The 12806-nt window shown below is 48.0% G+C and overlaps 1 protein-coding gene across 1 annotated transcript; it reads right to left on the bottom strand.

Annotated features, from left to right (window-relative positions):
* Positions 1–6323: 6323 nt before the first annotated feature.
* On the bottom strand, positions 6324–10376 carry HOXD13 (homeobox D13; the record flags this gene model as incomplete). Its single annotated transcript, XM_083581341.1, has 2 exons — positions 6324–7907; positions 9353–10376. 2 exons carry the CDS (start codon positions 10374–10376, stop codon positions 7657–7659), a joined length of 1275 nt encoding a protein of 424 aa, XP_083437467.1. The 3' UTR covers positions 6324–7656.
* Positions 10377–12806: the final 2430 nt, after the last annotated feature.

Here is a 12806-nt window from a genome sequence, read left to right as displayed (position 1 = left end):
CAGTTTGCTGGGTAGGTCTGGTCTATGCCCCGCTGGGAGACCTCCTGGCAACCTCACGTCTTCCTGTTTGGGCTCACGGCGGAAGGACGGTGGGCTATAGAACGGCATGGAAATTAGCCAATGGACTGAGTGATAAAATGGGAGAGCCGGGAAAGTCCTTAGCAGGGCTGAAGTCACATTGCCACTCCCGAATAAGTGTGCGTAAGGCTGTCACCACTAAGCCTTTCCCATTGAAATCAATTAGGATGTTTGACTTTGGGTGCGTCGTGTCGGTGGCCTCTAGACTGGAAATGCCGGTGAGAAAATACTGATGAACTCGTAATTAAAACAAGTTAATTACACTCTCGAGAAATCGCGAAGCAAGAGAGACTATTACCATACACTCACAGTGCAATGTTGAACGTATTCAGAAGTAGTCATGGTTCAGTCCCAGGAGAGACGTGTGTTTATTAGATAGATAGAGCCCCTCTATCAGAAGGGAAACAGAAAGGGCTGGGTGTTAAGATGCGGTGAAATAATGTCACTATTAAGAGGTCCCATAGCATTACCCTCAAAATGTGGATCATTCTAGCAGAAAGGACAGTGAAAATAGAAATAATAAAACCTTATACTTGAATATATACCGGTACAGCAGTGAGGATGCAGCTAAAAGATAAGTATCAAACCAAATTATATACCTTGCAGCAAGTCTATTTGTGCTGGAAGTCTATTTGCAACTCAGATTTGCAGAAGACAAGTTTGTTTTTATTCACAGGACATTTATTTATGCAGTGATCAATTGCACCACGTGCAAAACAAGCACCCTTACTCCGTCGCTGAGACTGCCTGCTTGCAGCTTCCTCATAATCTGAGGCCCTAAACTGTAGGTTACTTAACTTGCGCATAAATCCAGCTCTGGGACTAGAAATAGTGTGTAAAGTGACTCAACGTGTAAACTGAAAATTAATTCTGGTTCTGCATTACGAAGAGTTCTGTATAACTGGCAAGCTTACACAGTCCGGCAGAAGTTCTTACATCAAAAACATGCCGCCTCATCTGGTCCATAATCTGACCCTAATCACGTTTACCAGGAAATAAATCGCATTGATTTGAATGTTACTTACTTCCAAGATGTAGTGCATACGCAAAAAGGGACAGAATAACAGATCCAGAGCAACTTGCAGGATGTCTGACTCAAATTGTTTAACAACAGCAAAAACTAAAAAGTTTGCACCCACCCACCCAATAATAGGCTGTTGAGAAAGAACGCTTGCGTGGTGCTCGGAATTGGTTTATATGTAAAATGTGGGTCTTAAACTCGGTTCTGAAATGCACCGCAAAATTATGAGCAAAATACAGGCACAGAGGCACTCTGTTCCATATTCCTCTAGTCTAACTCTTGGACCTTGGAGGTTTTTTTGGGGGGGCACACAAAATAAATCCCACAAATGTGGCCCCTTTATTGAACAGAAATCACAGACACACAATGTGACCCTCTACATTGTTTTATGATAAATAAATCCCACTGACTTTTAGAGGAGCTTATGTCCCAGGATGTAAATGTTAGGCTGGATAGAGTAAGGTTGCAATCCTAACCCCATTTACCTGGGAGTAACTGCTATTGACTTCTGAGTAGACATGGATAGGGCTTACTTTCTGTAAACAGACTTGACAATCCTAAAGGTATGGTCTCAGAATCAGTGGAAAATAACAGCCATTTCCAGTGTAGTAGGACAATGCAGTCCTACTCCTGTCTGCTCAGAAAAAAGTCCCAGAGAAAGAGTGTACAAGATTGCAGTCTTCTTTCACTTTGCGTTTTTAGTTTCCAAGTTCAGTGAACTAGCGATCAAACTGAGCCAAAGGGGTGGGTGAAGGAGGTTCTTTATCCCCCCCCCCTTTTTGTACACACACACACACACAAACATTCATGGAAGAGGAAAGGATAGAGGGTGAAGAAAGCGCTGTAGTTCAGGCATGGCCAAACTTGGCCCTCCAGATGTTTTGGGACTACAACTCCCATCATGCCTAGCTAACAGGACCAGTGGTCAGGGATGATGGGAATTGTAGTCCCAAAACATCTGGAGGGCCATGTTTGTCCATGCCTGCTGTAGTTAGATGGGGCCCTTTCCCCATCCTTTGGACCCCTTCCCTCTGGGCAACTCAACAAACCTGCTGCACCTGGGACTGGGTGTGGAGAGTACAGATGAATGGGACACATCTATGGGCAGATTGAGGGTGCCCCATCAACTCTGGGGCTGCTCATAAATACCAAGTAAGATAGTAGCGTGGTGTCTGCAGTCTCCAGGAACGCTTCTCATGAGACTTTTGTGGGTGAGCTAAGAGTTTGTTTGGACCCTGGGTGAGAACCCGGGAGCTGAGAGGGAGGATGTGTCAGAAGGAAAATGAATTGATACTCATGTCCATGTATTAGTATTATTAAGGTAACGTTTTTATATGTAGCTGTGCATTTTTGTAATATTTTATTGCCTGTCGTCTGTTGTTGCTTCAATTTTTTTGTACGCCGCTTAGATGTATTTTTAATATATTTAGCAGTATAGAAATTAAATAATCAAAGCCAAATAAAAACTCTCTCCCCCCCCCAGTGCACATACCAATGAACTACCCAGTCCGCTGCCAGAAAGAAAAGTGACTCACTCTTCAAACTATTTTTATAGGTCTGAAAAAGCATAACCCTTAAGGAATCAGTAAACTCTTAGCTAACCAATTCAGGCATAATATGTGAAGGAAATATAGGTTGATCCAAGGACTTGGGTGAAATAACACTATTAGTGAAATGTTAACTATAGTTGTAAGCAAACTGTAAAACCTACGCCCGCAGATTGCAAAAATAGGCTGACACTCTCGGGGAAAACAGCATGCACCAGAGTAAAGCTATTTTATTTCCTAACCTGGTTAGGATCATGGCCCGACCATATTCCTGACCATATTCGGAAGTAATTCTCAATGAATCAAATGGGCCAATTACAGAGCCTCGGTTATCTAAGCTGAGGCTTCAGAATGAAGAGTCTCATAATTGGGCCGTTTCGAGTGTTTATTTTAATATTACAGTTTAAAATGTGTTGGCTATCCAGGAAACCAAGCGCGAACATTCCACAGGAATCCATCTTTCCCCTTTTCCCGCTTTCATTTTATGGGCATATCCTTTCAATTACGACATGAAAGTTGTGTTCATACATTGCTTGGAGTGTTGCGAATAGAGTTTCTCCTCGGCTCCCCAGGGCTATGCCGCAATTCGTCCAGCAGATGGCAGTATTGTTCTACACATTGTTCACACAGCCTTAGCAGCTGCAGGAAACCAGCGACCAACCCCACGCAGCCGCAATGGCGGTCTTTGTGTAATTTGCCCTACAAAATATGGTCCACAATTCCCGATTACAAGCAAACGACCGTGCATTTTCGGACGGCTCCCCCCTCCCTCCCCCCCGCCTCCGCTTAGGCGCTAGCTGCCCACACACTTAACACAAACGACGTTACTCCAGATAGTTAAGACTTCAGCCAATTTTTAAGGAACTGGAAACGAGGTCAAGAGCTGCTAGATTTGGCGGCCCTGGATAATCCCGAATTGCACTTGAGCGCTGCAGTCCACGCTTAAACTCGCGAGCAGACCTATTCAAGTCAAAGGAATTTCTCTGGAGTAAAGCACGCTGTGTGTCTCTTTGCAGCCGAAGCACAGTGCTCGGAGAGAGGCCTTAATTTTGTACAGTACTTTACTAGCTTTCGTGTGGGGGTGGGGAATAGAGATTATATATATATGATTTAACCCGTTAGCGTCCCCCGCCTCCAGCTCTCTCCCGCCAGCCTTTCTAATTAAATTTGGCATTTGGTACACTTTCGGTTCCTTTATGAGCAAAGAGGGTGCGGGTAGCCCTTTCGACGCTGTTGATTCAGCAGCCAGTTCAAAGTTCATTCCCCAGGGTTCCCTCCGCGTTTGCGCAGCACAAGCCAGCACTGCCCACAGTTGCTCTGGACTGAGTCGTCCCGGGGCTTCCTGCGCTGTGATTCTGAGACGAGGGCAACCTTATACATGCCCACTCAGAAGCCAGCCGCGCCGAATTGAATGGCACTCATTAATTCCTGAAAGGGGGCGCGCGTTTTGCAGCCTAAAGTGATTTTAGGACCCCAGCTACGGCTTGCATTTACAGTAGCGCATGGCACGAGTAGAGAGCGATTCACTTTAGCACCCCAAAAGTTGTTTGAAAATCAGTTTGACAACTGCCCTCAATGGAGCTTCTTCCCACAGAATTGCAACTCAATTCTGGATGTTAAAGAGGTGAGTTAGCGCAGTACGAAAACAGGTCTGGATTTATTTCAGTGACAATAAGGGTTAACACTATCTTTTGCATAAGAGGGGATTTCAAAACTTAGCACGCCGAGCAGTGATTTCATTTGCTTATGAGTATTTGTGTGTGTGTGAAAATATTGTTCACCCTCCAAAGGAGGAGATACCAGAAATTTTAAAAAAACAACACTATTATATTATTTACTTCCACTAGGAATACCTAAGCCTTCCCAGACTAACCTCCACCAACTGCTCCTACATAATATGGACAGTATCCAGTCAAAGTAAGAACGTCCGGATCATATGCTACGGAGAGTTGGACGCGTCTTAAGGACCACAGTGGAGGAGTTGCTGCGTTACAATTGAAGGTGCATCGGCCTAATCTAATTTTCTATTGCAACTTTTGTTACGTAAGTTCATATACAATGTAATATAGCACAACACATATTTATTCCATCAGTATAATCTTTTGCAGCAACTTATTTCAGGAGTATGTTTACCTGTCTGCATTAACATTAAAAAAAAATTGTTCATGCCTTGGAAAACTTTTCATCCGCTCTAGTTGTGTGTGCTATTATTTTGTGTGGGATTTAAATCGAGAGAGGTGTCAGAATCTAGGGAGGAAAGGAAAAGATGACCATAGAAAGATGCTCTTCCTCTCTTCTCTTCTCTTCTCTTCTCTTCTATTTTTCTTTTCTTTTCTTTCTTTCTTTTTTAAAGAAGAAGCTATTTGCGTCCAGCGCCAAACCGCAGACCCCAAGGAAAGGCGTCCAAAACGCGGCGCGGGGAAGGAAGTGGGGCAGGGCACACGTTGAAGATTTCCAAAGACCCAAATCTTTGTAGTGAACTGAAATACACGGACACGGCCCTTGAAATATAATACTTGCATTTCAAGTGTTCGACATATGTGCTCGGACTCATCTATTACTTCAGCATAAACCGAAGGATAAGACATATTACACTGGCATGGCTTTAGATACTTAAAAACAGAACAAAACCCCAACATCACACACGCTCACTGTTTGAAAACAGACCCTTTTCTCTTCTTTTCTTTTCTTTTCAGGCCTTTTCTGACAAATACACACACACACACACGTCGTTTTCTTTCCCTCTGGGCATCGAAAATAAATAAATCCGTTTATTCGGGGTAGTGTAGGAAGAACATGTCTAACAGCTTCTGAGATCAAGCCTTTTAACCAAGTAAAAACGAAAGTTAGCCGTAGAGCAAGAGTTTGAGAGCAGGATGGGAAACGATTTTGAAACGCAAGGGCCAAAGTTCAATACTTCCTTTTCCCCGCCCCGCCCACTGGATTCAATGATCCTTTATCATTAAATGAGTTCAGGGGCTTCTGCTCCAGAGGGCTGTGTAGCCTTAAGTCCCTTGAAGTCCATTCAAGAAACAGATCACTCTCCCCCGGCCCCTGCCGCTTTCCTCAACGACGCTATCAGCCCGTGAGATCTGCATGTATTCCAAAAGCAAAGCAGAGCCAAACACGAGGTCTCAGTTTAACCAAGTAGTTAAGTATGGGAGCAGCAGGAAGGAGTGCGGGTCGCAGGGCTTTCGTTTCCTACCCGAACCTAAAGAAAGGAGACCGACAACAGGGAGTCGGATTCAGATTCACTCCACAGCAAACTTTTCGCCTCTAACCAGGCGGGCGCCAAACGAGTTTCCCTTTTGAGGTTTTGCGCAAATCTGCTGCGACGCAACAACCCACCTGGAAAAGGAGATACTTCGCCATTGTATCTCCTCCGCGGCGCGTGGAATTTTTGCTCGATTATGTGCACTCTCTTGTTGCAACCGGGAGAGAAAATAAAACACCAAACTCTTGGGACTACTTACAGTACTAGGACTCTTTTAAAAAAAACATAACCTATTTTTTGTCATTTATTGCTTCTTTCACTAACACCCGTTTAATTTACTGTAGTTAACAAAAGCTACCAAACCTCAGCTCCCACTCCTCTGAGCAGAAGCCTGTCCGTTCCCAGGAAGGGTTAAAAGCGAATGCTTTTTTGTGATTGTGGAGGAGGAAACAAAACAGAAGAGTTAACAGAACGTCCCGATATTTATATAAAAATACGCATCGATTTATACACACCTTTATACAAACTAAACATATTAGGCACAGTCGGTTTAAAAACCCCGGAACTCCAGGCCACTGTACTAAGTTGAGAATTCAGCCCAGCGCGTGAGGTGCCCTAGCTCTTAGTACGACAATAATAGAAAAGAGCTTACGTGTTAAGCCTCGCTTGCAGACTGCGTGCAACAGCGAGCAACCCAACATCACCACTTCCACTTCACACACGCGTACACACACGCACCCCTCAAAAAATTGCAGGCAGGATCCGGCCAAAATTTAAAACACTTAAAAAACCACGTTTGGTTCCAATAATCCAGCATACATGGCAGCAAACCGACACAAGACTTAGTGGAACTAACTTTACCGTGCGCAAAGTAGGTTTCCTTTCGGTCGGATCTTGCCTTTCACTACTGCAGGAAATCAGACTCCATTGACTGTACATAAAGCAACCGATTATTTCCCCCCACTACCCGCAGAAAATGTGTGGGAGGTGGGCTACCTAATCACAATGCATTTTGGGGTTGGTTTCAAAAAGATTATTTATAAACCTAAGAACCGCCCCATTCTAAACAGATGGACTTGGGACAAATTTCGAACTCGTTTCTACAGTGTATACTCCCCTAAATGAACTTTGCTTAAGCCTGGAACGGTAGGTCTTCAAAACTGGGACCCCCTGACTCCGGTTTAAGCTCAGTGGGGATCGGTTTCGGAGGAGGCGGAAGGAAAAATGCAGTCCTCTTTTTAAAAAAGTAATTTCACATTAAGGTCAGAGGTCAGTGGCGACCCTCGACTTCATTTACCTTGGCGTTGACGTCATCATCACAACTCCCTTGCACATAATTATTGTCTTCTGGTCCATTATGAAAATTCGGGAGATTGATAATAAGGATAGACTATATATATAGATAGATTATACATATCTATCTATAATCACACCTTTTAGCACTTAGCATATTCTTAAGGCTAGTTTAGCGGTTTTTCAGGAAGGCCTCGTGGGAGGGGGAAGGAAACAGAACCTACCAAAATACAATGAAGGAGAATGACCTTTTTTTAAGGGGGGGGGGGAGAGGAAATTTAACACTTGCAAGTAAATCCGAAAAAGAAATTGCGAACCTTTTTCCTATAAGTACTTCAACAAGGTTCCTCCCTTCCCCCGGGGGGAAATATTAAATATATTTCAAGTCTTTCCAAAAGTCTTTTTGAGCCGATAGTGGATGGTTTGCAATTAATATATATTTTTATATATATTTATAGATAGAGATAGATCCCCCCCAAATAAAACACCGATTTGGGCCCGGATCAGGAGACATTGTCCTTCAGCTTGGAGACTATCTTCTTGTCCTTGACCCTGCGGTTCTGAAACCAAATAGTGACTTGTCTCTCGGAGAGGTTGGTGGCCGCGGATATCCTCCGCCTCTTGTCCTTGTTTATGAATTTGTTCACGGCGTACTCGCTCTCCAGTTCCTTGAGCTGCAGTTTCGTGTAAGGCACGCGCTTCTTCCTCCCTCGGCGGTAGACACACATATCCGGCTGGTTTAGTGCAACGTCCCCTACGGAAAGAGGAGACCAAGGGGCAAGTTAAAATAAAAAACCATTTTTTAAAACCATTACAGTACTACTTATGCCTTAACTTAACGGCCGACAACTCTCTTTGGAGACAATGCAACACAAGAGCTGGTTTGCAGCTATTTCAGTGAAGATTTCTTATTTGGTTTACTCTTAACTCCTCAAGTGCATATGGTTCAAAAGGGAAAGGCACACTTGCGCTCTCAAGCAAGCAAACAAGCAAGCGCACACAGGTTCCTAAGTTGCAACTTCGAAATATCTTCCTTGCTTGATTTGCATGTGGCTGGCGATGGGTGACACGGGATACTCGGCGCCCCCCGCGGCTTGAGGGCTCTGGGGCAAGTTTGCAGCAGCCAACAATAGTAAAACGATCACGGCCAGCCTCGGAGAGGCCCGTCTTCATTAAGGCCAGAAGTCGCCCCCCCCGCCCTCCCTCAAATCCTCAACTCATTTCCTCTCCGGCTTTCAGTCCCTCCGATTACTTTCCAGCGGATCTGATTTGATTTTAAAGCTGAAGGCTGCAAGAAGCCCGCGAGGGACTTTCTGAGAGAGTAACGTAAAGGGTGAGGGGCGGCTTTACTTCCGAGAAAATACGCCTCGGATCAGGCTGCAGGGCTGAGATCCTCACCCAGTCTGCTCAGAAATAAATGGCGAGTATTTTAGTGGAACTCGTTCCGATGCTTTTTCTGGAAGTTAAAACACACACACAATACACACACACACCAATGCAAGCCTAGGGGACCTTCCTGGATTTGGGTTTTAGGTCTGGGGTGTTTGAGGGAAGGAAATGCTTTCACCCCGACATATTGCCGTGTGGCTTTTGTACGGGCAGTGTCTACATAATGACAATGATTGCACTAATAGTACAATCTTACCCAGAAGTAAATCGCATTGAGCTCAATGGGTCTGCTATTCTCCCTGGAAAGTGGGTAGGAGAATTGCAGACCAAGTCCCATAGATTTCATAGGACCCTGGGGAGGGTGTACAAATAAAAGCCGGCCGGGAAGCTAATGCCCACTGAGTTCAACAGAACTCTCTACAGCCTAAGACTAAGTTACTGGGTCGGAAGTTCTTTTGAAAGTCAAGGCGATTACAGGCTAGGCGTGCCGGAGACCCCTGCAGCCCTGGAGCAAAGACGTGAGAACATGGAGAGCGCAGACCCTTAAGGGATCCGCTCCACGGCTTTCTGTGGGGCTTCCTTGAGGGTCTCTGGGAGCTGCAAAAGAGAGCAGGCCGTTCTCTGGCTCCTGGTAGGTCTAGCGCGTAGCTAACCAGCTGCAGGAACTTTCCCCTCCTCTCCTCCTTCCCCTCCCCTCCCTGTGGTTTTAGGTGGGCAGCTACTTCTCCCAGATGTCAGCTTCCTGTCCGGTTGACCTCCTCCTCCTCCTCCTGCTGCTGCTGCTGCGATCACCACCTGGCCGTGCCATACCTGGGAAGGAGGATTTCCAAAAGTGGGAGCCCTGGGCCTGGTCTTTGGCGCAGTACACCTGGCCGTTCCACCCGTTGGCCAAAGTCCACGACTGGTAGCCCTCCATGGAGATGTACGTCTCGTGCCTGGGCTCGCCGGCCGCCGCCGAGCCGAAGGTGGAGACCACGTCCAGGTAGCCGGCGGGCACGTGCTGGTAAGGGCCGGCGGCGGCGGCGGCAGCGGCGTAGCCCTGGTAGAAAGAGACCTCCTTGGCTCGCGAGGAGACGTCGCTGCCCGACGGGACGCTGGTGCTGGCCAGGCCGGCCACGTCCATGTACTTCTCCACGGGGAAGGCGGCGTGCGGGGAGGCTTTGAGCGCGGCGTTCTGCTGCAGGCAGCTGTAGTAGCCGTTGCCGAAGGGGTGGTAGCCCGGGTGGTAGCCCAGCGCGGCGGCCGCGGCAGCCGCGGCCGTGGCCGTCGGGGGCCCACCGCTGGAGCAGTCCTTGGAAGGGGCCGCCTCGGACGACGACGACGACGAGCGCGCCCCGGCCGACGAGCCCGAGCGCTCGTAGGGGAAGCCCGAGGAAGCGGCGGGACCCGCGGCTCGACCCGACGGCGGCGGCGCCGCTCCGAAGACCGGCGGCGATAGGAAATTGCGGCACTGGCCCCGGCCGCTGCTGCTCCCGCCGCTCCCGCCGCCGCCGGCGTCTGCCCGCAGCGCCTCCATCTCCCAGCCGCTGCCTGCGCGGCTCATGCTGGCTGCGCCCAAGAGCCTGGCTGAAGGCGAGCGCGCCGCCGATGCTGCTGCTGCTTCTCCTCTTCCTGGCCTCCCTCCTCCTCGCCTCGGCCCGGCGGCGGCGGAGGCCCCCAGCAGCTCATGGCGCGCCAAGCCACCGTAGCCGGGGCGACTGGTGCCTGGGACGGAGCGCTGGACGGGGCGGCCTCGCTCGCCCCCAGCTCGGGATGGTTTATAAAAACTAAGGCCACGCTGGGAGGGGGGACGCGGCGCCTGGCTTCGCAGGGAGGGCCAGCAGGGAGCCCCCATTGGCTCCTCACGCCCACGTGATGGTAACCCGGCCACCGGGAAACTGAGCCTGCCAGAGAGAGAGAGAGAGAGAGAGAGAGAGAGAGAGACCTCACCCCTCCCTCCCTCCCACCTCCTCTCCTCTCCCTCTCTAAACTTTGTTTCCTTAGGTAGTTGCGGTTCTCAGATAAGGGGTTTTGTTCTATTTTTGGGAGGCGGGGGTGGAGAAGAGGAGGATTAATAGGAGGGGGCAGGGAAAGAGGGGCTTGAATAAGACTGAAATATTAATAAATGCCGACCACCCTCCCCCTTCGTCCTTCTCTTTGACAACCTCGGGCGAGGGGGGGAGGCGCTGACATCAATTTCGAACCAGTTCACAAGGAGAAATTCCAGTTTGGGATCCTGTTTACAGAATATCAGAACGCACACACGCGCACATTTCGGCCCTGGATAGGACCTCTGTAGAATTATCTATTCATAGATAAAGGAGGAGACTGAGGCGGGAAATATATTCCCTATCTACGCTGCCTAAAAATGTTATGTGGACATGGTTCTCAGCTGCAGGTCGCCCAGGCCAGCTAAGATACCAGGCGGTAATTTGAGGTGGGAAATGTTCTCAACAACAGCTCATCTGTCCTAGTTCTGCTTTCCTCTGATGCCTCGACCCAAACTGTTCTCTTCAATGGGGTTTTAATGGTAGAGGTGCTTACCAGAGTTTTCTGAAGCGTAACTTGTCCGAAATGCACCGGTGGCGCCACGATTTGAAGCTGAACACCGATCCTAACCCAGTTTGCACCTAAGTAAGCCGCACTGGTTTCATTAATTCCCAGTCCCCCAATTTGTTTCACTAAGTACTTTCGAGCTGCAGCCTAACTTAATTGTTAAGAGCACGAGAACGTGTAGAGGCGTGAGAGGACATTATGCATTAATTCGTATAACACAATACATGTATTTTGTATGATAGACATATCTCTGCACAGCAACACTGTATTGCACAGACACAAACGGCAGCAGGTCTACCTCTCAGCCCGCTGTATCCCTGCATCAGCAACCAAATCTGAGATTCACTTTCTTGGGCTTTGGATTTGAATCACTGGGCTCTAAGGAACCGGTGAGTTTGCTTAGTTTCCAGATGGGTTCAGCCCTGGGTCATTTGGAGCTAAAAGCAACAAAAGAGTTGTCTTTAAGGGGTCACAAGTCTCTTCGTCGGGCTTCTTTAGTGCAGCTTTCAAGAGGGTGAAGATTAAGGAGATCTTCTTGCTGCTGAGCAGAAGCTGGAGCTCAGGAAACTTAAAATGCGAGTGTGCGCACCGGTTTCATACAGTGAAAACAGTGCCAGAGCTCCCTATTTATTTATGCGGTTACGGGCAAGGTAGGGCTCTGTTTACGCCTTCCTTACACCTCGATTCTCAGAAAGTTACCTGGGAGCAAGCCCCGTTGAACGCAGTGTCAGCTTCTACGCAGTCGACCTACGTGGCTGCAAACCTCCCAGGGACTTTAGTCCAGAGACAAAATTCGTAGGATTCAGCTGTGATCCTAGGCATGGTTGCCCGCGAGTAAATCCCGGTAAATTTAACCTTAGCAGCCTTACTTCGTCCCCTTGGCTTTCCGGAGTTGCCGGGGATCTTCCTAAAGCCCGCTCTTTAAGCTGCAGTTCCCACGAGCATCGCGCAGATATGCGGGTCTGGGGTGTTAGATGCGCACAGAATCGAATAAACCCCCTCGCTTATTTTACCCTCCCTGGTCGATGGACTTTCTGGTTGTAGGAACTTATCAGCAGGCTATAGAATAGGAAAGCAGGAAGGTAGGAAGAATGAGAGAGAAGAAAGAAAGAAAGAGAGAGAGAGAGAGAAATCCCCGGAATGTGGCAAAATGCTTTTAAAGAACACTCAAGTCTTAAAACATGTCTTAAAAGTGCTTAAACCATTGTAAGGAAAAGGGGGATGGCTCTTTTCCCCCTGAGTGGAAAGAGATATTTATATCCAAGCAGAAAGGCTAAAATAGGACTGCGAAAAGACTCCGGCAAAGGGTGTGGGTGGACAGGCGCTTGGTTCGGCTTCGGATCCGAAAAGAATTCGCAGCGAGGGAAAGAGGCCGCCTTGTGCAACAGGAGAAGAAAGAAACCTGCAGCCGCGGCTTCTGAGAATCACTCGGCAAATGGAAGCAGCAACCGGCCGGGCGGGTCCTGAGAGGTCTATTCGCCATGGTTTGCAGCCCTCCTAATAACTCTTGGCAGTTTCCGAGGCAAGAGCGAGGAATGACAAAGCCGTGCCAATAACGACAGCAGCACCCGGCTGGGAGCAAACACAAGTTCACGTTCATTAAGTCTCGATCGCTTAACTTCACTGACTGCCGATCCTCCTAATCAACGGAGCGCGCTAGTAAGTGAAACTGACAAAGGTCACGAAGTTCACTCCTGTCTAAACCCGATTTCTGTTTGTTTCCAGGACG

Source organism: Podarcis filfolensis (genome assembly GCF_964270895.1).
Source record: "Podarcis filfolensis genome assembly, chromosome: 1".
Taxonomy (NCBI): Eukaryota; Metazoa; Chordata; class Lepidosauria; order Squamata; family Lacertidae; genus Podarcis; species Podarcis filfolensis.
The sequence above is the reverse complement of the archived record's forward strand: the minus strand, read 5'-3'. Positions and strand labels throughout refer to the sequence as shown.